The sequence below is a fragment of the Chondrus crispus genome, genomic scaffold, assembly GCF_000350225.1.
Source record: "Chondrus crispus Stackhouse genomic scaffold, scaffold_367, whole genome shotgun sequence".
Lineage (NCBI taxonomy): Eukaryota > Rhodophyta > Florideophyceae > Gigartinales > Gigartinaceae > Chondrus > Chondrus crispus.
Window position 1 is genome coordinate 28,610 of NW_005179260.1, and position 22,915 is coordinate 51,524.

The window sequence follows — 22,915 nt, forward strand, 5'->3', positions numbered from 1 at the left end:
CGTGAACCATTTCGGCCCGTTCGGCCAGTTTGTCTCGGGTCTTCGGGGTTTCTGATGGGGTGTATACTCTCGGCAGTTCCCCAAATACGAGGGATGACGGGACGAGACCTTCGGGACCTAATGTGTCGTTCATTGCTTTGACCGCCAATTGAAGGAGAAGCTCTTTGTCTACGTTGGGGTAGTCAATCCTCATCTTCCGGAAGGTACTGCGGACGGGCTCGTGGTACCGTTCACCAATTCCTAGGCTGGAATGCGCCTCTATGCCAGTTCCTTGGACTTCGACATTTGCTCGTGCAGCCAGAGAGATAAAAGGTTCGCTTTTCCCGAGGTTGCTGCCCTGGTCGACTAGTATTCTGTTCGGGAGGCCAGTATAAATCGAAGCCCAGCAACGTAAGAGGGCGTCCCAGACAGCATTGGTGCTCATGTTAGGGAGAAAGCGAGCGGCAGAGAAACGGGTCGATTCATCCACGATATGCAAAACGGGCAGAGAGTTGATGTACATAATGTCCATCATGATGCGTTCATTAAAGCGTGCATTCTCAGTCCCGAAAGAAACACAAAATCGAACAGGTGCGGGCTGAATACGCTGACAGGGATCACAGCGCCGCGAAATGTTCTTCAAGAGTTTCAGGGTCTGCGGCGTAGCGTGTTCTGGACGAGCTCTCCGGAGCAGATGGAAAAGCTTCGTCGCGGATGGGTGAAAGAACTGTCGGTGAAGCTTTTGAAGCTGTGATTCGGTGAAGTGGATCGTAGATGCATTGGCAATCGGCACGTACACGTGACGAGTCTTCGCTCTTAACAAAGGAATAAGCCATTCGTCAAAGTAAGCCTGTCGTCCGTCTTGGAGTTCTTGCGCAGATCTTCGCGCAAGTCTGTGAAAAACAGTATCGGCGACAAGTTGCTCGCGGTCCAGTACGTCCATGCCCAGCAACGCTGGGATGTCAGCCTCGACAATGTCGAAGTCGACAAGGGTGGGGTCGACACCTGGTGGTGTTGCAAGGGGCAAAGATATGCGTCCGAGCGAAGGGAAAGATTTGTCTCCAAATCGGAAGCGGCTTCCAGATTGGAGTATATCTCGACCGTGGTTTTTGGCTACACGGAGGAGGCGATTCAACTCCCGCTTGCCGACAACTGACTTTGGAGCACCAATGTCGACGCAGAAGCCGAGAGGGCGGCGTGATGAGCATTCACGTTTGATTTCGGCTATAAGAATCTTTCTACAGTCAACTTCATGTGCTGGAATCTGGTAGCAAAGGGATATAGCCTTAGGCGGACAAGACAATGGTTTTGGGCGATGTAGATTAGGTGCGGGTCCACATCGCCTTAATGAAAATTTGATGGAGGCATCTGCTGCGACAAACTTCCAGAGACGATATTCGTGACAAACTCCCTGTCCAGGTTGTCTGCATGATCATTTTCACGATTAGCGATCGTCAAGGCGTCATCGAACTCTTGTGCTGCAGTTTCTCCGAGGTGAGTGGCATCTCTCTCCGTCCCAGAAAGGTCATTATCATCACCGGACTGAGATTCTTCCTCCATTCCGAGAACGTAGTCGCGAATGATGTGAACATGGGATTCCCCTTTGCGAAGCCTCGAGCGTGCGTTGGCTGCGATTGCCCCGGGACTGCACCGATGACCTGGCTTCCACGGAAGGGAGCATTTGAAGCACTCGTTCCGTCGGCGGGCTTCCTCAAAGGTGCGGCCGTTACTTGTCAGCCGGGGCGCCGATGTGGCTCGATATCTTTCAGGACGTCTTGGCAAATGCTTGCGAACATCACGAGGATGGCGCCCATAGCGTTGGAAGAACATCTCTGCGGCTTCCTCCTGCACCTCAGTGATGCGAGATGAGAACACATGTGGGCGGGCCTCTCTAAGCTCGTTAGACAGCTGAAGGCTTTCATGCAATGCAGTCACGAAAGAATGAAACTTGTAGTGATGAGAGACTATGTTCCGGATAGGAGCTAGGGCCCATTCGCAACTGAGGACCGCCTTCCGCAAGAAGCGGATCTTATTCTCATCAGAGCGAAATCACGGAGGGCATTGCGGCGTGAGGAGTTCAATTTGTTCCACAATCTTAGTAAGGTTTTCTGAGTGTGTAGTCAGGGAGCGCGCGGACATGAACGCGTCTAGGCTTAGGCTCTCAAGCGTGGATTGGACCTGTAGCTGCCTAGAGTCACTGTCATATTCGCGCTTCATGAGTTCACACACTTGGTTGTACGACATCCCTGGACTGTAATGGTTCAGCAGAAATGTTCGGGCAGGTCCCTCGAGGACGTTCATGAAGTACTCAGCCTTCTGAAGAGCGGTCAAGCGGTGCTGACGTGCGCACGCCTCGTAGTCTCGTATAAGATGTTCCACAGACTGTGACATGTCGCCAGTGAACTTCCGACCAGAGAACTGCTTGTGGACATAATTTGCCTTGCGAGTGTCTCCCCAGTCCGGGGAGTTATCGAGGGCATTGGCACCTTGAGTTGAAGGTCTGGTTGCTGCTCTCGGCCGCAGAGCGTCCATAGCTGTTAAGGGCGAGGGTAGTTCCTGGCTGCGGACCTGTCCAGCGTCAAAGACGACCGAACCGATTCCGGGACCTGGGGGATACCGATCAAATCCCCGCGAATGTAGTGTGATTGGATCTGGGACCGGTGCAGAGACCTCCGGTGCGGTTCTCTGGGATGAGCCTCCGGGGTTGGGCGCAGCCCTCACCGTGGAGGTTCCACCAGTTCGGCGAGAAAGCAGGGCACGTGCCTGCTTGAACTTGTCGACAACTGAACGAGTTGAACGGGGGTCTAAACCAAGAACAAATGCGAGCCAGACTTGGTTCATGATGCTTTTGTGGGCCAGTTCATAGTCACGGAGGAACACTCCTGATATAAAGTCGGCAGGTATGTCATCAAAGCCGTAAAGTTCGGCAATGCTGTAAAGGACCTTGATCGGGAATGTTGGTCGACAGTAGTAACCTTCAGTGAAGACGGATGATGGGGCAGGTAGCATGTCAGACATAGTCTCACAAACATCGATCGGTTTAGGCATTACGGCTTGGGTTGTCCCCGAGCTTTGGGCCACGGGATACAGATGAAGCACATTCCTTGCGGCACCGAGGTACTGACTGTAGAAGTCATCCTCCTCTTGGATGCAGGTCGCCATCTTCTGGAGGCGAGCATATCGCTGAAAGGCTTGCGCCTTTGTTATAACCGTTGGAGCTGTATCACCATCTGTAACGGTGGGTGAAGAGTTGGTAAGATTGGCCGGGGCAGAGGCGTTGTCTTGCGATATATTGGGAAGGGTGGATGGGATCTTCTGATCTGCACGAAGGGATGAAAGTTGAAGCACAAATCGCATCTTCGAATCCGGATTGTCGTTGAACGGTGTTTTTGTGCCTCGCGCGAGCTATCGCTCGTACGATCGAGCGATTGAGTAGTCGCGCGGTGGGGAAGACGGGGTGATCCGGCGAATGCCTTCAAGAATAGAGAACGCGCGCCGGCCAATGCCTTTGCTATAGAAGTGTAGCTTGGTGCTTTTACAACTCTAATAAACGTTCTGGTCTTTTGAAAGGGTAGGGTGAATACACTACCATGGCATAAGTATCTCGGCACCACGGGAGCTCACCGGCCGGTGGGGACGGTAGTGTAAGCCCATGTAAGCCTCAGAAACGGACATTCATAAATGTTTTCATGTGAACACCATGTGAACACATTTATGAATGGTAAAGTTATCTTATATGTTGGTGCAAGGGTTTCTACAACCTACTCTACTGTAAAGGCCTGTTTACAATCGTTACCATGCCTCCGATTCCCAAGACGACACTGAGTGGCTTCTCTTGCATTAGATTTGAGATCGCTTGAAATGTTTTCACAGTTACCGTAGAGTCCAGTATGCAAGCTTGTCTGTGAACGAAAGTGTGAGAAATGTATGTGCTTTTCCACTTCGTCTATGCACATGCAACGTGAAATGCGCGACACCTATTCCGCACATAGGCAAAGGTTCGCGCCCCACCACTGGAATCAAACTTGCAGGAGCCGGAAAACAAGTCTTGTATTTTCACGTCACAAAGTTTATTGAATTGTCATCTACTCACAGAAAAGGGCCTGTAAGAGACCTAACCGCAGCAACCGCTCGGCCCTGCCCACAAACCATACCCGAAGCCTAATCGCTTGAAGAGCAGCCAGAGCTACCACCGCAGTTGCGGAACGGCTGCGGCTGGGGCGGCGGAGGGGGGGGAGCCGTGCGGGCAGGCCCGCGGGACCTCCTGGGGCGGCGAGGCGCGGGGCGCCCGGGGCGACGTCCGGGTCCAGGGCGGAACGTTCCAGGTCGACGCCCGCCACCAGAGCCAGGTCCGCACTGGCAGTTGCAATCGCACACGCCACCCGGACCCGGGCGCGGGTTGACAGGACGCGGGTTCACTGGACGCGGATTGATCGGGCGAGGGCGGGGGCGGGGGCGAGGGCGGGGGCGGACACGCGGCGGCTGCGTGGGGGGTGTTGGGGGCGCCGGGATGAACGGGAAGCCGCAACCGCTTCCGCTTCCGCTTCCGCTTCCGCTGCAGCTGCTGTCGCGAACGAGCGCGTCCATGTCGACGTCCTCGGCCTCCACGGCGGCCTTGACTGCTGTCTCGGCCCTCACGCTCTCCGGCACGAGCTTGCTGTTCGCGTCAAATGCCTCCTCGCGACGCTCCTTCCGCGTGAGCGTCCGCGTCGGAGGGATCGCACGCACCTCCTGCGCGGAGCCGGCCGCCACGAAGACCACACTGAGGAAGGCCAGAGAGGCCAACATGAGAATGAAAGAACGCATTGCGGGTTGTTTCTGTGGCGGGCTGTGATGCTCAAGTTGCTTGCTGCAGTGAGCTGATGAAGAGTTGCGTGAAAAAGACAACTGGCGCGTTTAAATAGTGGCTCTCCGGGAGCGCTCCGAGTCAGACGGCTCTCCTAGGTGCCACGGTTGAGACAACTGACCTCACTCCTACGTTCCCAAACAGCAACATTTTCGAGATGCGACGTTTGAAACTACCCTCATTCAAAGACGTCGTATACTTGAATTTGCTTCAAACAGCGAGCCATCAAGATTGAAAATGCCCAGAGTTCGGGCCACAGATCCCAATTTAAAGGCGGTAACCTACCGTACCACTTCAGGGCCTGCAGCGTTGAGAGCACGCAAAAGTGGGGGTCATGCTGACATCAATTCAAAATGAAAATCTATTCCCCAAAGGACACAGCGATGATGCGGACCTTCAGGTATCGGTGCAAGTCCTCAACTACAGTTCCGTACAGTAGATTTGGCAGCCTACTACGCGAACATCTAAAACGTCTCCAATCGGATTGTAGACGCTCAGATCTCTTGTGAAACACGCGAACCCCGACTCATACAGTACACATGTAGATGAACAAGCTACGGTATCTGATTGGCCGCGCGCAGTATGATTGAGAAAGACAATTGGAGGATCAGGGGCGGTGCTCCTTGGGTATACCGCATGATCCGATTTGGTGTCAGTACCACGATCCGATTTGGTGTCAGTACCACCAGGTCCCTTTCGCTTCACGGCCGCGGGTGCCATCCCTAGCATTTCGTCTCACGATTCCCTCATATGCTAGGAGAACAAAAAACAGCGAACTAAAGAACCAGCAGCTAACAGCTAACGAAAAAAGGCCTTTTCCCAGCCAAGTGACGTCCCCTTCAGACAAGGTCCTACAGGGCTACATCCGCAGACCTCTATTTGCGCCTGTATCCCACATTGCGTAGGCGTGCTCTGGCGTTTTCCCGTCGACGTCTCTAGGATAGAGAATTCCTAGTTGATAGGTATGTTATCTGAGTGAAGTGGGGCGATGTCGAGTGTGTAAGATAAAGTTTTCTTCTAAACGAAGCAAGCTCAGGACATTATCAGCCTACACGTGCGACTGGGCACATAGAATATGGAGTCGAGATGGATCCAGGAGGTGGCGGTGTCAGATATACTGTAGAGCAAAGACTCTTTTGCGGACGCAATTTAAGGTTTAGAGCTCCAATCCAGAATGGGATGTGAGGATTTGCTGTGGGAGGATGACACAAGTCAATTCAGTATCCCGTTAAAGTACTTTTCCCACGTCTATTAATCGACGATATGTCCACTGCAACAACCTAGAACAAGACCATTCACCCTCCCTCGGGATATGAACTACCAATTTTACTGGAGAAATGAAAATCAAGGGAGATCATCATTTCAGCTCCCCGAATGGAGCTCATGGTGGTAGAAACGAAAGAGGAGTCCAAAAATGTTAGCACGGATCATTGACTCTTTGTCCCCGTGCTCCCGTGGGTAGCAAGTAAAACGGTATTGAGCCAAATATGTGTGAGTCTCTTTCTGTAGGTGGTTTCTTGTTGGCGAATGAGAGATGACAGCCAGAAACGGGACATTTTTTGAAGTTGCCTTGGTAAGTACAGTCAGTCCATCAAGAGTATTTGCATGTACCGTGGTCAGTATTCCTTCTGAGGCTGAACTAAATAATTTTTCATATCTCAATTCAACTGGGCGTTGTCTATCACGAAAGATCCCTTTTTCGGAAGGTGCTGATGAATTTCGACATCTGTCCAAAAAAGAGCTTGTGATCACATTTATGAGTGGTATCTCATATCTTATTGGTGCAAGGGTTTCTACAACCTACCACACTGTAAAGGCCTGTCTACTATCGTTTGCATATCTTCGGTTCCCAAAACGACACTGAGGACCTCTGTCTAGACCGAGCCTCGTCAGGCTCGGTCTAAAGTTTAGACTCATATACACCTTTGTTTAGACTCTAAACAAAGGTGCATATGAGTCGCTTCTCTTGCATTAGATATGAGACTTGAAACGTTTTCACAGCTACCGTACAGTGTAGTGTCCAGTATGCAAACTTGTCTGGAAACGAAAGTGTAAGAAATCTATTTGCTTCTCCTTTTCGTCTATGCACATGCTACGTGAAATGCTCGTTACCTATTCCGTACATACCGAAGGCAGTTGCAAAAGCGCAGCGATTTCAAACACAGTAGGCAGAAAGGTATTCATCGGTGCTTGTTTCTTCTCCACTGTACCAAACAGAATTCTTCCGGTCTATATCTTGTGCAAGGACAGCGTTATCATTACTCAATTGTTTTTCGTCGACAGGCATGTAGGAAGGTGTTTTACCCTCGTGGGTTGACGTGGCTCTTGCCGTGCAACTGCAAATTTATGTGTGAACTTGTTTGCTGTCATGTAAAGGACAAGCTCGCACTAGAAATCCGCGTGTTGCAAGACCTGTACAGTCAGACTGACAAGCAAGCAAAAGTGGTCCATTGCCAACTCGGATGTGATGGGACAATGATGAGGTACTTTCTTGCACCCCCCAAGCAGCTGTACAAAGATACTGACTCCTTCACCTACTAAACTATCCATCCTCATCAATAATGCGGAAAACAAAGTGTGCACCTGTTTTACACCTTTATTTCGAATACTGGAAGGATTATTTTATGCCAATACTCAGCACAATACCGGGCAGTGAGAGATCCCCGAAAGCCGAAAGATGATTCTGCTTGATAGCAGCTCAAGCATGCCGAGAAGGTCACGTACAGTGAGAAGAAATTTACCCAGAAAGGCAGAGAGGTGCACGGGAAGATTCGTAGGTCACAGCACATGTAGGACTGCGTTATATTGGTTCATCACTCCAAGTCTAAGTTTAGAGATTGCAGATGATGAAGGAGGAATTGAATTTTGACTGACGGACAGTACTGTTTCTGATACGCATTTGCGTTTCTGAATTTCTGTCAAGACACTCGTGTGCCAATGAGTTACAGTATTGTACACTATACCGTAAAGAACTGTATGATTATCCCGGTAGGGTATCATACTTCGTCGGCGTTGTGGCTCGGTACCGTAGGTCTGACTACTCGAAAGACACGCGAGGTAAGGCGAGCAATGCTTGCTTGGCCTTTCTCTGTAGGCAACAGACTGGCTGTAACGTTTGAAGAAAAATATGAAATAATAATAAACAGGACTGGAACTTGGCAAACAAATCCCATTTCTTCCCCTACCGGATCCACTAGACAAGTGCTGGCACTTGATGGTCGGACTGGCACTAGTCCGACCATCAGTAGAGCCGCATTGTACGAGAACATCGCCCCAATCAGAGAAAATCACATGCCCTCTTGCAAACATCCAGAAGATACCCTAAAGACTAATAAGAGAGAAAAGTGCGTGATAATTAATTTCATAGATGGAAGAAGAAAAAACGACAATATCCTCTTTCTATTTCAGAAATATGTTCCCACGGCCGTCCGTCCAGTTGGTGAGATTTACTCTTATATCGAACTACATCGATTTGCTAAACAGCAACAAAGAATCTGCTGGAGGCATGTTTCGATTCGAGGTGCATGGCCCGGTAACAAGTATAGTAGTAAGCTAATCTTCAGTAATTAGGGCGCGTTACGATAGTTACACCCCGCCCTCTCTGAGTTCTTGTGTCTTGTAAGACAGACAGTGTTATCGTATGTACTACTGTACTGTAACAACGGTTTTGCATGGTGCGAGGGAAATACGTAGAGTAGTCGCCTGCTCTCCAAGATCTCTCGTCAATATTATTTCTGTCAAAACCGTAACAATTTATTCTCTACGTTGGTAGAATATTTACCGAAGTAAATATATGTCTGACTTCAATGTCGAGTCAGATCTTGAAAAGCCGACCCTTCCGAGAGCGCGTGCCGCGTACGACAGGAACTGTCGGGAGGAGTTGGTCTCTCCGGTTTGTCCACAAACGGGCCGCGTACAGCAGGAAGGTAGACTACCGAAGGGCAGCGGATGCAGCAAGTCACCGTTGCCCGGAGACAGGGGTGCCGAGTTGGATAGGCTGATTCCGTGCGCAAGGTTCTAAGATTCAAACGCGAAGTATGTCGCCGCGTGGTTCAACAGTCTCCTCACTGCTCGGTTGTCAATGCTTGACGCCCTCTCGAGCCTTCGACTATGCCGGACTAGTTGCACTAGGATTTGGTTGCGCAATTAAAGCACTGTGTTGTTCTGTTCTTTTTCTCGTTGTTTTCTTTTGATATCTATCCGCAAACGTATCTACTTATATCGCTAATGCAGAGCTACTTCATTCCTAATGCTCCAGCTAGGTGCCTCTCGATAAAGCAAAAACGATGGCCGCTGGCAGAATACTGTATTTGGCGCATATGCCATGTATGCGATATCAACCCTGAATTTCAGATTCCCATTTCGAGAATCGCAAGCCTGATTTATCATATCCATTTCCTTCGTTGGTTCCATGCGTGCAGATTAACACTCAGAGGTTTTCTGTTTTGTTGTTGCGCATTGTATCTCTGTAGATTTTCCTTTCGCGTTGTCCACCCATCCGTTGGGATCCAAGTGAAGCTTGTTGGTGCGCATGACCTGTAGCAGAGCATGGTTTTCATTTGCCAGCTCCTTTGTGAGTCCGTCAGCGATGTTTTCCTTACCTGCTATCCATGCCAGATATCTCAACTCTCCTTTCTCATGGCTTTCTCTTAGTGCGTGCGCATCGATCTGTAGGCGTTTCTCCAATGTTGCGCTGCTCTTGGCTACCACATTAAATACGGTTCTGGAGTCAATGTATCCATCAATCTGTATTGATTGCCCTAGCAGTTCCTCCAATACTGCTCTCACCACAAAGGCCTGGTCAAAACCATACACAAGGGCATGAAGTTCCGCAGCCATTACTGATCTGGTCACACGTTTGCATCTGGAGCTACCGTAGTGTATGATATTCGCATTGTTGTTGGAGTCGACTAGGAGAACGACACAGCCAATTTGCGATTTGTATCTATCGGCGTTAGCGAAAGAGGCGTCCGTGAACAATGCTAAACGAAGCGAACTTCTTTCTAACGGTATGAATGTTAGGCCCATGTCTTTGGTGTTGTGGCAACGTTCCACAATGCTTTCCATTTTCGAATATGTGCTGGCCTCCGGATTGTTCACTTCACTTGCTAAGAGCTGTACGGGTGCACAAAGGTCAGGTCTAGTACAGCATCCGATATACTGTAGTAATGCACGCACGCTCACAAGCTCGTCCTGGTTTCTAGGCCTGGATATCTTTCCAAGTTTGTCCATCTGTCGCAGCAAATGAACTCGGTTTCTTTCAACAGTGATTTGACAACCATTAAATGATGTCGTCTCTCCAGTCTTTAGAATCTTTCGCGGCTTGCATTTAAAACGCTTAGATTCGCGTTCTTCGTCCTTCAAAAATTCAACTGTCCCATGTCCAAACGAGTCGTCGACCTGTAGAGCAGTTACACCCTCAGCATGCATGTCTCCTGGGCGATATAGAAGGCAAGGGTCACCCGTGGTGCTTTTCATAGAAAGCCGTTCTCTGTGATGCGTCCAGTATGTCACAAACCAGTGCAATCCGCTCTCTGGGACTCCATAAAGTGGCTTAAGAACACAAAGCACGACATCCGCACCGAGATTCATTTCTTTTGGTGGACGAGGAAATATTTTTCGTTCCAGAGGTGACTCTGATTGCAAGTAAGCCTGAGAAATATCTCGAATGTAAGATTGGTGCTCTCTAAATATAGCCGCCGTGGCCATCGCAACTCTCTGTCCCATGCGACTTATTGTTGGTGACTTTGTGGCAATAGAGCTAGCCCCCTTGTCCTTATAGTTCTGCGCGACTAGCCGTGACTTTTCTGCAATGCTTCCATCTTCCAAGGTCTTGAGTGTATCCACCCATCTTGATCCGTAGATTCTTGTTCCCTTTGGCACAGACGAAAGCTTCACCACTTCGAATGTTTGTCGTTCCTCCAATCCCTGTAGCTCAGTCATTCTGGACTTTGAAAAATCTCGAGGTTCGTCGGGAGTACAGTACAGGTAACTTCCAGGACCAAACATTGCTTGTAGAGAGATATCTGAACATAAGAAGTTCTCATCCTCCTCAATTGCTCCTGGTTCATTGCTAAGTTCGACGGGTGATTGAGTTGTGCTCCCTTGGAGGTTTTCTTTCGGGAATGATGGCGAGTTTTGAGGCTTAACCACATTCGATCGGAATATCTTGCGCCCTCTCGGAAGTTGCACAACAACTGTCTCTCCATCTATATGAATAAATGGATATGGTCCGTCCCATTTCTCGGTCGTTTTCCTGTAAACGTATACAGGAGAACCTGCGGGCAGTCGGGAAAGTTCCTCGCTATTCTCCTTGGCCTTGGGTCCCCCAGGGTGTCTCAATCCGAAAGCAACTCTCCTCTGTGCCTGTACCTTTCGAACACTGTCCATGGCATCATCCATCGACTTTGCACGTTCTAACTGTGTTGTATTCGGCGCTGACAGAGGGTGTCGAGGGAGGGCTCCATAAACAAGCAGAGTAGGACAGAGTCCTTCAGGCCCTATCGTATCATTTACAGCTTTCAAAGCCATTTGCAAGCAGTCGCTGTCGGACTCACTTGTCGGCAGAGAATCACGGATCTTCTTGAATGCAGCTCTTAGTGGGGCGTGGTAGCGCTCAACATGAGACATAGTGGAAGGGGACTCAATGGGAGCTGGAAGTACAGTAATTCCCTCTGCAGTCGCCGATTCCACGAATTCTTTTGCTATGAAGTTGGTACCTTGATCCATACGCAAAAAATCTGGCGGTCCCAAGTAAACTCTGCTCCAACATCGCAGCAATCCTTTCCAGGTGTCAGATGCCCTTTGTCTGTTTAAGAAAACTGCCGAAGTGTAGTGCGTAGCTTCGTCAACAACATGAAGCACCGGTTTTCCATTGAGTGTCATAATGTCTACTGCAAGAGTATGATTGAACTTCAAGTCATTCGTTCCAACAGTGAGTTTGAACCGTCGCGGTCGTGAAGCATGTGTTGCACATGTTGTGCAAGCTTTTGTCAGTCGCATGATGGCGTCTTGGACTTCTCTGTCCATGTGATCTGGGTTTGCTCTTTTGAGGAGATTTGTGAGTGCAGACACGGAGGGATGCCCAAAATTCCTATGGAGCTTTCGGAGCTCTTTTTCGGAATAAAGGGAGTTCACGACATCTTCCGACTTCCAATTGTGTACCATGAAGTCGTTCTCCAGGGAAACTGATTGGCTTCTATGCTTGTAAGAAATAGACAGTTTTTGTACGCTGATGTCTAATCCCCCTTCTCTCATGTCCCTAAGACACAGTAGTGAAGGAGAGTTGTGAGAAAATATCTGAAACTTGACATGAAGAACGACGTTGAGATCAACAAAAGGTACAGGGATAATAGCAGACCCTAACGAACCCCTTTTTGAACCTCCAAATCCTGACACAGTTCTCCCCTCTGTTCTGTCAATAGACAAAGGGACGTTGTTCTCTCTACAGTATGCTTTATACTGTGAGAGAGACATACATGAAGAGCGATTGGCGCCAGTGTCCAGAATAAGTCCTCTAAACGTGTCCTGTTCACCTAGAGACAGTTGCGCATGCATGAAAGCCATATCTCGCTCCAAATCTGCGATAAAAGACCTACCATGCAGAAAAGAAGCATTTGCCATGTCTTCCTCAAGGGATTTGTTTAGACTGTACTCATCTCTCATCTCATCTTGAAGTTCCAAGATGTTTGCCTCATCGTCTTCATCAGAAATGAAGCCTTGCTCCTCATCTGTATCTCCGGCTGTCCATAGGGCATTTGCGACTTCTGCAAGATCATCAACGGTGTATGTCTTGTTCGAAGAGTTGTTCTTCAGCTTATCAATTGCTGCAACGATTTCCTTGGGAGCATGTTTCTCTCTTGCCATGTGATCTCCGCCACATACCCAGCAACCCTTGACATTGGCCAGCCTACGTCTGTTCTTATGGTATCCACGCCGTACAGTGCTACCCAATTGCTTTCGGGCTTGCCCACCGAATGATTTTCCCAAGCCATAGTGCGCTTGCACATCATCGTTGTGACTATCCACTGCTGTCCAATTTGCGCCTGCTGATCTTGGCTCATTTGAAAGGGAAGCGGCAATGCGGTGCATTGCCTCGTGCGCTGTCTTCGGTACTCTTTCTCTCAAAGATCGTTCGAGATGCGGAATATCCGCAGCCATGACAAGTTGGTCTCGTAGGAAGCTGTCGCGGTGGTACTGAACATCCAACTGGTTCTGTATTCGCGATAGTCGGTGAGAAAGCTCACGGAATACTTCCACTTCACTCTTCATCGGCTGCCGTCGCATTGCCTCCGAAAGTGAAGCCTTTTGCCATATACGCAAGAGTCTGTTACGTTGTTCCTCACTTGTAAACCATTTGCGCAGTGAGTTTACAATCTCTCCGTATGAAGCCTCACTGTTTCTGAACGTAGTAGAATAGTACGACAGTGCATCATCTCGTAGCATTACTGGAATGGCTCTTGCTTTTTCGTCATCGGTGAGGCAGCAGGTGGCGGCCAGTGTTTCAAAGACTTCCAGAGAACCGTCTAGATCCTCTTCCCATTGACCTCCGTACAGTTTTCTTCCGCCGTAGGCTTTCATGAGCGACATAATGGCACCAGAACCCCTCCCTGAACTGTGAAGTCTTATCGCAGTCCCATCATGGCGTTTCTGATCTTGTATCACATTGGATGCAGTAGGGGAATGGGTAGATCGTTTCGAATCTAAAACCCCCATACGCCGAAAACTATACTGCTCCTCAGCTCCGCGGTCATCTTCATTGCCAGTGATAATACCAGCAATGTCGTGTGCCTTTTCGCTGCCGAATTCTTTTGTAGAATACGACTGTCGACGTTGTCTCAAGTCTCTCATGGCACTTCCCTTGCGGCTTTGTTCGTCAGGATCATTTTCATGAACCTCTGTCACATCTCTCCGGTCAACATTCCTTACTGGCGTGCACGAAATTTCAGGTTCTAGACGGGGAAACGTGTCCGCTGTCAAGCACTCCGTGAGTGCATTTGCTCTCGAAAGACCGCGTTGTTTCCGAACTTTCACTCCTCTCGACCGTAAGAAGTCCACCCATTTAACTTGCTGTGTTGACGACATGGCCTTGATCGAGGCTTTCCGAAATGTACACGTGAAGTCTATCCAAAGCTCTTCTTCGCGAAGTGCTTTGTTTGCCATTAAACATTCCCACATTTCCGTACTGTAATTTCGTACGTCTTCCTCATAAGCCTTGACAAGCTCTCGGTCAGCGCCTTCTGGTGGTGGTGCTGGATCGCCAAGGTCTTGTCCTTGAACAGGGATGTACTCCAAATTTGGGTTGGCTACTGTAGCGTCTTCTTCAACAGGAGACTCGCACATGTCGATTTGTTTTGCAGAGCTATACTTGTCCGTTTTGTTGCTGCAGCTTCAAGGGACAGTTATAACTGTCAAAACCGTAACAATTTGTTCTCTGCGCTGGTAGAATATTTACCGAAGTAAATATATGTCTGACTTCAATGTCGAGTCAGATCTTGAAAAGCCGACCCTTCCGAGAGCGCGTGCCGCGTACGACAGGAACTGTCGGGAGGAGTTGGTCTCTCCGGTTTGTCCACAAACGGGCCGCGTACAGCAGGAAGGTAGACTACCGAAGGGCAGCGGATGCAACAAGTCACCGTTGCCCGGAGACAGGGGTGCCGAGTTGGATAGGCTGATTCCGTGCGCAAGGTTCTAAGATTCAAACGCGAAGTATGTCGCCGCGTGGTTCAACAGTCTCCTCACTGCTCGGTTGTCAATGCTTGACGCCCTCTCGAGCCTTCGACTATGCCGGACTAGTTGCACTAGGATTTGGTTGCGCAATTAAAGCACTGTGTTGTTCTGTTCTTTTTCTCGTTGTTTTCTTTTGATATCTATCCGCAAACGTATCTACTTATATCGCTAATGCAGAGCTACTTCATTCCTAATGCTCCAGCTAGGTGCCTCTCGATAAAGCAAAAACGATGGCCGCTGGCAGAATACTGTATTTGGCGCATATGCCATGTATGCGATATCAACCCTGAATTTCAGATTCCCATTTCGAGAATCGCAAGCCTGATTTATCATATCCATTTCCTTCGTTGGTTCTATGCGTGCAGATTAACAATTTCTTCTCTGAGACATGTTACCGCCTTCCGAGATGTTCTGACAGTTTATTCAGACGCATGTAAACTTAAACGGGTAAATCTTCGAACGTGAATGAAGCAGCGAAAATGCTCTCTGGACGCCGTTCTCTTTCTCGCAATACCGTACTTTCATGATGTAATGCTTTGTCCCGTTCGATAGCCTCTACAGCTGACTCTTGCGAACGACGTGGGCCCGCATCGCCAATAAAGTGGTAGAATACAGTAGTGTACTGTAGTACGTAGACGCTTGTTCAATCCACCGCTCTTCACATCTTGAAAGCACACCATGCAATGTCATAGAGCTCGGGCCAAAGACGATAGATATTCTCATTCTACCTTGGCCGTGTGAGCGAGTCCTCCGTTGGGCCTCGTCCGGTATTGCTCATGGATCATGCAAGGTTTCGTGCATAGGTGACAAGGAGAGTAAATCTATCAATATTAAAAGGAAAAAGTACTTGTAATTTTCAAGCAATCACCATTTTTTATGTCTTGCGACGGGAACACTCTCAGCCGTTCGTCTACTGGGACTTGGCGAAAACAAACACGGACAAAGACGAGGAGTGAGATTGAAGCGCGCGGACACTTTTGCACCCCAACCGCGCACAAAGATCGGACATCGAAGCAAATTAAAAAAAATAGAAAAGTATGCCTGTTTTGTATTTTTGGGTTGTTACACTCTTATACGTAGCAAGCTGTGAGCAATCGATTGAGATATTTTTTCTTTAATTTCAACCACGTCGTTCTGAGATACGGCGCACTGTCTGGTGCCGTTACGCGCGGCGGTGCACCTTGGCCCGTGTCGGAGATAATTTTCAAAATATTTTGCATGTCCGATCTTTTTGTCACTGTCCGACAATTGCAGCACCCCCCCTTTACGAACTAAGCACTGATGCTGGTGGCTTTTTCCTTCCTCTCGCACACACTCATTATGGCTGAAAACTCTAGCCACAGTCTCCTGTGCCATTGTTTGAATGCCATGAAGCAGTCTAAAGCCAATAACACTTGCTCAGACGTTCGTTTTGGCAGTCCTTTACTACCGTTGTTCAAGGACCGCAAACCGGTCTTTTTACTTGCATGGCACCATTCTAGCTTTTACGTGAAACTCCCCATGTCTGCCTACCCCTTCAATGTCTAGACGATGTGGTCCGCTCTAGCGCCAAGGCGCTACCCGACTACACTGGACGCCGTTAGTGGCACGACAGGCTGCTACTAGTTGCTACTAGTTTGTTCTGTATGGTATTGGACCGTTGCCCGCATAATATGCGGGCGAAAAATATTTTGCAAGGTCATCTCATACGTACAGTATCCAGACTTTTGCTTTCTTCATAAGAAGGAGAAAGACACCCCCTCCCCACCGTACTTTCGTACTTGAATTCTGTATTTCGAAGGAACGATGTTGGTAAGAATTAAAACCCCTTTCTGGTGGTTTTCGGAAATGCCGGGGCAAAGAAACGCTTCTGAGTAAACCTCGACACGTTTTGTATTGAATTCTTCGATTCAAAGCGCCCGTTTAAAAGGGCAATTGGTTTCTTCAATTCAAGTACTGTAGATCCTTACTCTTTCTGTGTATCGAAAACTGCTATCCCGATGTTGCGGAACATCGGGATAGCAGTTAACATTCCGCAACATGTTATCGCCAACGGCTAAAAATACTGTACGTTAAAGAAATGATGCGTAAATTTAATTTTTTATATTGTAATTTTATTTTACTGTAATTGCAAGGGCCTCGCTTCCTTCCAGAAACGCCCCGCAACTACTGTAGCAAAAGTTGAGCTCTTCCCACGGATCCCATCACTCGGAGATGACGATCACGAGAGCGTACCAGCCCCTGACAGAAGTCGCAACTGCTCCCGATCACGAGAGCATACCAGTCCCTGACAAAAGTCGCAAGTGCGCCCTGTTCGCAGCACAACTGTTCATCGGTGCGTACCGAACATTCTTAATGGACAATGCTGAGTCGAGCTCAAAATGGAGTGAAGAAACAGCTAACTATTGACGACATTACACAGACCCTATTGAATCTGTGTGCGATGAGTTTCGCAACCCGCAGACAGTCTTGTTACTGAAATGGTGGTCGTGTCTTGAGACGTTTCAAAACACATCCGCCACATGAAATGCTACTCAACGCATCGAACAGCACTGTGCTTTGAGCGACTTCTACCGGTAACAAGACAGCACACCCTATCACAACCCAAGTTGCACAGCTATCCTAATCATGCTTTCCTCAGCGCGCGTGTCGTGCCGCGCAGCAAACACAGTGTATTCCAGCTCCTTCGTATTCGACTCAATGCGCATCCCACGGGAGAAGCGAGGACTGTTCACCTCCACCACCGCTTGCTTGCAACCAACCGAATCGCAATACGTGCTCATTCTCATCGCGTGCCCGTGGAACAAGACCATGTGACCACGTGTGGCACAACTGTTGTTCTCATCGCATAGAACCCGAGATACGGCGTGCTTCTATTGCCAGCACTCCACAACCCGTGGAGGTCTTGGGATCGATGCCCTTTATTCTTTTGAACCTCAGGGCTTTGAGGCTTTATGTATGGATTTGACTACCGGAAAACTACAGAAATCGCTAGACAGTTCCTCTCTTCTAGAATACATGCACCATCATGGTGCATCAAATAATGTCAAATGCAAGAGAGGGACAGCTGACACTTCCCACAAGGTACTGTGTCACAGTACCACAGTCCTCCCTCTCAAAGACTCCGTAAGGAGTTTCGGGCTCGCTGAACCTTAGCTTTGTCCGCAAAGGTCTTTAGAAATTGTTCCACCATATCTGGGATATCTTCATGCATGCACTGCAGAGATTCCCAATTAGGTTCCTCGTGTGCGAATCCTTTCCATTTAACGCGAACCTCGTATCTCTTCTCCCTGAAATTGTAGCGCAGATCCAAGAGCTTGAGTGCGACATTGTAGTGAATGTCATTATGGTCGATAGTATCGAGTAATTCCTGAATCACATTAAGTTGTGAATCGGCGTAGAACTTCAATCTATTGGCATGGACAAGCGCGATCCTTTCATTGACCAAATCCTGGCACTCATAGACCCAGTCAGATACAGCACGGATAATGTTTTGCGGTCCTAACCACTGGAGTTGAAGCTTTCTTCCATCTTGTGCTATGCGCTTGGCCACTAAGACGAAGTCGCCAACAGAGAAGTTTGCGTGTTGCACATTGGTCTTTCGATTATGTGCGTTGATGGAGGCCTCTCTGCGTTTGGTCCTTCGGGCGGCCACGTCTTGATGCAAGGATTCCAACGATTCAAGAAGAGCGTCAGTACGTATGCACCGTAAAAGCTTGATTGAATCGAGAGACTTGGGCTTTGAGTGTGTTGGGGGAACGATAAGGCTGAGAGGGTTGTCCGGTGGTAAACCAGAGAACACTGTAATAGGCGCACGGTGACCAAGACTCGCCACCTTCGCGTGGTTCAAAACGGATTGAGTGATCGGAAGAATGTACGGCCATTCTTTTTCTTGCATACGGAATTCTGAAAGAAGGGCACGGCAAGTTCGAAGGACTTCGCGGCAAACTCTTTCTACTGTTCCATTTGCTTGAGGTGTGTTGGGTGTGGTAAAGTGATGGTGGGCATGAAGCGCGCGATTAACCTTATCCATAAGGATATTTTTGAAATGGCTACCTCTATCAGAGATCCATACTGGCGAGACACCGAAGGCTGCGAACCAGTTAAGTAGAGCGTGGACAGCTGACTCAGCGTCTGGTTCTGTAGCGAGTTGTAACCACGTATACATCGAGGCGTCATCTTTGATGATTAAAGCGTATTTGTGCGTAGTCACACTGTCCCCCATATACAAGAAGTCAAAATGAATGATCTCGTTGGGCTTATCGGAATGAAGTGCATGGCCATACGGGCGAGGGACACGTTTCCCTGCGACTGTCGCGACACAATGCAGACACGAACGACAGAAGGATGAGATGTCCGCATGCATGGTGTTCCAAAAATAATGTTCTTTGATAGAATTGTGTGTACTTTCAAACGCCCGATGACCAGCACGACCGCAGTGACCAATGACGCAGATACGCAGTTGTAAATGGGTGCAGGTAGCCGGAATGAAGATGGAACCGTCTCGATTCTTAAATAAACCACCACTCAAGGTCAAACGAAAATCGGATTTGTCTTCATCCGTAATCGCCTGTTGTGCGGCAAAAATGTCGGCCGTGGACGGCCATGTGAAATCTGGGTCGTAATCGGGGGCAAAGGGAGCTTGGAAGAGTGCAGCAATGCGCAGATGTTGGACTTCCACCGCCTGGTTACGAGTGTTTTCTGGCTCCGATCCCCAGCGTGACAAAAGATCAGCCCAGCAGTTGTCTTCTCCGGATATATGTATGATGGTGTAGCTGAAATTAGCTAGAGTCATACCCCAACGTTGTATCTTGCCCAAGTTGGCTTTTGTCATCCGTGCTGCACAGTATTCGGGGTTGAATATGAAAACAAGATTGCTGTGATCAGTGAACAGATGAAAACCTTGTGGGCGCATGAGGAGGTAGTCGAAGCGCTCGACGCTAAAAATGATTGCTGCCGCTTCCTTTTCGGGTGTAGACCAGCGCGAGCTGGCGTCTTTAAAAGAACCAGAAAGGAAAGCGAGCGGAGAGTGTTTTTGTTCTGCCACCGGTAGGTCCAACTCGCACGGCGCGATCTGCGTTAGTACACCGGACCAATGCTTGTCGCTGGCATCGGTGAATAAACATAACAGTTTCGAAGCGTCTGGGTGAGCGAGAGTGACGGAATGCGCAAGAGCGTTCTTGGCGTTGCTAAAAGCTTGGGAATGTACCTCAGCCCATCCGACGTCTCCCAGCTTGATCTTAGAGGCACGCCGCTTCGTCCGACCACCTGCCTTGTTATAAACGTTTTCCAAAAGTGCAATTAAAGGGGCCATCAAGGTCGTGAACTCTGGAATACCCGCGCGCATCCAGTTAGCGGCACAGGCGAATTGTTGCAGCTCATCACCTTTTTGTGGATGGGGCATGTCTAGCAAAGCCTGTAGTCGAGCAGGGTCCATGCGTACCCCTGTGTCGCTGATTAACCGTCCACACCACTTGACTTCTCGCAGGAAAAGTTTGCATTTGGACGCATGTAGCTTGAGTCCTCGACTCTGACAGAGCTGGAAAAACTTTTTGAGAGTATCCAAAAGTTCAGTTGCGTCTTTGGCGTGAAAAAGCATGTCGTCGAGCCAAAGAAGTAGCTTATCCGAGATATCATGGCAGATCAGTTGTACTGAACTTTGACAGTAAGCCACAGCGTTTCTCTGCCCATGCATGACACGAGTAGGGGTGTATACGCCATCAGGCGTGATGAAACTTTGGCACTCCTGCGATTTCGCAGCGAGAGGCAGTTGCCAGTATCCTTGACACAAATCGATGGCAGCAAAACATGTCTTCCCGGCTAATCGAGAAATCACTGTTTCAAGGTCGGGCATGGGCCAGGCATGTGCCAGGGTAACTTTGTTGACAGGTCGCAAATCTGTAGTGAATCGGAATTGTTCCGGTCCGTGCTTGGGTACAATGAGAGGGGCGCATGCCCACGAGCTCTCACTGTTACGTCGCACAAGCCCCAATCGTTCCAATTCAGCAACTTTGTGGCGAAGAAAGGCTGCTTGGGGTGGCGCATATCGTCGTAGTTTCACACGCACGGGCTCTGCGTCAGGTTTGAGGCGGATGTTCATTGGTGGCACATCGACGGGTGGATCGGAACCAAGTTTGACACGGAACACGTCGACGTATTGTTGGAGCATACCTTTCAAAGTTTCGGCATGGGTGGAAGATAGGCCGTTGTCGATGGCTTCGGTCAACATGCGGTCCAGATGTGGGGTTACATTCTGTTGAGCGTGGTCGCCTGCATCAATTATGTCCAGCTCGGGTGTCTCCTGTTCATTTTTTGTTTTGGCAGGCGCCACAGCACTGTCGTCCTCGCTGTCAGCCAGGAAGGTTGCTTGTGTAATGACCTCTTTAGAAACTAAGCGAGACAGAGCTCCGGCATGTTGGTCTGATGCTGCCATATTCGCGTCGGCGTGAAAGGAAATATGCGAGCAATCCACATCATTGTACTGACGGCGAACACGTACCAAGTGATCATCGAGATTAAATCCAAGGGACTGTAGAAGTGGCCTCGACAGCAAAACCTCGTCCATAGGCTCCTTAAACACCATATATTCCACATTGCGTAGTCTGAAGGGTCCCTCCAATGTCTGAAGGGTAGTTGAAATACGAGCCTTCTGTTCCGCCGTGATTACAATCGGCTGATCTCCGCCTTTGACAGCTAGTTACATGGTGATAGGGGTTGCCAAGGGCAAGACCGAAACAAAAACATCCGAGAGGGCCAATTTGTTGAGGTGTGTCTCCGATAATGCAGCATGGTCGGAGCCATAATCACCATTGATAATGACGGGTATGGTATCCGCCAACTTGGCTTTGATACGACCGTCGCGGCGCTCAGCAAGGGTATGATTCTGTTCTGGTGTAATCGTACCAGAGACAGTGAGCTGTTTCAAGGCACCTGATGGTTTGGGCTTGTTTCGTAAATATTGCTCCAAAAGGCGCTTCTTGGTTTCTGGCGACGACTTCGGGCATTTGTTGATAAAATGTCTCTCGCCTGCACACGTATTTGTGTTCAAACACGACGGCGGGAGTTTTTTCTGGGGGTCAGTTGGGGAATGTGGATCCGTGTTTATGCCACTCGTAACGTTACGAAACGAAAACCGCGATTTAGGGTGAGGAAAGTCGCTCGGCACACCAGATGTCCCGTTGGAAGTTTTTCCCCGTTGTACGCGGCGATCCGTATGTCTCTGTGGCCCTTGTCTGCCCTTGTTATACTCGTTTCCATTTTTATCGTAGTCAGAACGGTTGTAAGCAGATGAAGGATACTCTCTTTCATTGCATGGGACAAATTGTTCACAAGCCACTGCCATATCAACCACATATTTGTAAAAACCTTTCCAGTCTTTCTTTAAAGACGACTTGTGCAAAGCCAGGTCGTTTTCAATTTTCCTCCGGAGCGTCGGGGGTCGCAGCAAACTGCAGATATGGCGAACAGCTGCCTTGGGGTTGTCCGTCTTGATATTATCCAATTTCTTGCTACGCAAGAAAGTAATGTAGTCAGTGAAGAGGGAAATTATTCGTAACTTTGGGTCAGTTTCAGCAGTTTTAATACGCACTGACTTGCGCACGAGAGAATCAAGCTCATCAACTGTAAAACTATCAAGCGAGTAGTTGTCTTGAGCAATTAACCATCTCTCAAGGGTTTCGTCCTTCAATTCAGCCCGCGTAGTGACGCCGGGGAAAGTTTCTAAGTCAATAAGTGATTCAAGCAAATCGAAATCGACAGAAGAGACCAACGAAACCGGTTTAAAATCACTTCCTTGTGACTCTGCCTCTGAAACACGTAGAAGATAGCGCTTCCTCTCCCGCAAAAAAATGTGAATCGTCTTTCGTCCAAGTTCTGTTAGTTCGGGATGCCGCTCCGGAATAAAAACCGGCGGCCCGACAGTAGAATGGGTTTTCAAACTCATGATCGTAACCTAAGGAGGCTTAGTGATCACTATTGCCAGCACTCCACAACCCGTGGAGGTCTTGGGATCGATGCCCTTTATTCTTTTGAACCTCAGGGCTTTGAGGCTTTATGTATGGATTTGACTACCGGAAAACTACAGAAATCGCTAGACAGTTCCTCTCTTCTAGAATGCATGCACCATCATGGTGCATCAAATAATGTCAAATGCAAGAGAGGGACAGCTGACACTTCCCACAAGGTACTGTGTCACAGTACCACACTTCTTGAACACAAGTGCATCGCTGGGAAGATGTCCAAGGGCTCGAGCGTCTATGCAAGCCTCCTCGTCATTTCCGTCGCTTTCACTACTGCTCGATGGGTCGTCACTTTCATCTGGGGTTGGGGTGGAACCGGCGTTTTCCTCGCTTCCATCACTAGAGCTTTCGCCGCCCACGATCG

At 48.9% G+C, this 22,915-nt stretch overlaps 1 protein-coding gene across 1 annotated transcript; it reads left to right on the forward strand.

Moving 5' to 3' along the window:
* The first annotated feature begins 17,055 nt into the window (after positions 1–17,055).
* Positions 17,056–17,385, forward strand: CHC_T00000798001 (hypothetical protein). Its single transcript, XM_005718094.1, has one exon. The coding sequence runs from the start codon at positions 17,056–17,058 to the stop codon at positions 17,383–17,385; it is 330 nt and encodes a 109-aa protein (XP_005718151.1).
* Positions 17,386–22,915: the final 5,530 nt, after the last annotated feature.

Coding starts and splice junctions, on each gene's coding strand:
- CHC_T00000798001 (XM_005718094.1), top strand. CDS start 17,056: ATGAAATGCTACTCAACGCATCGAACAGCACTGTGCTTTGAGCGACTT.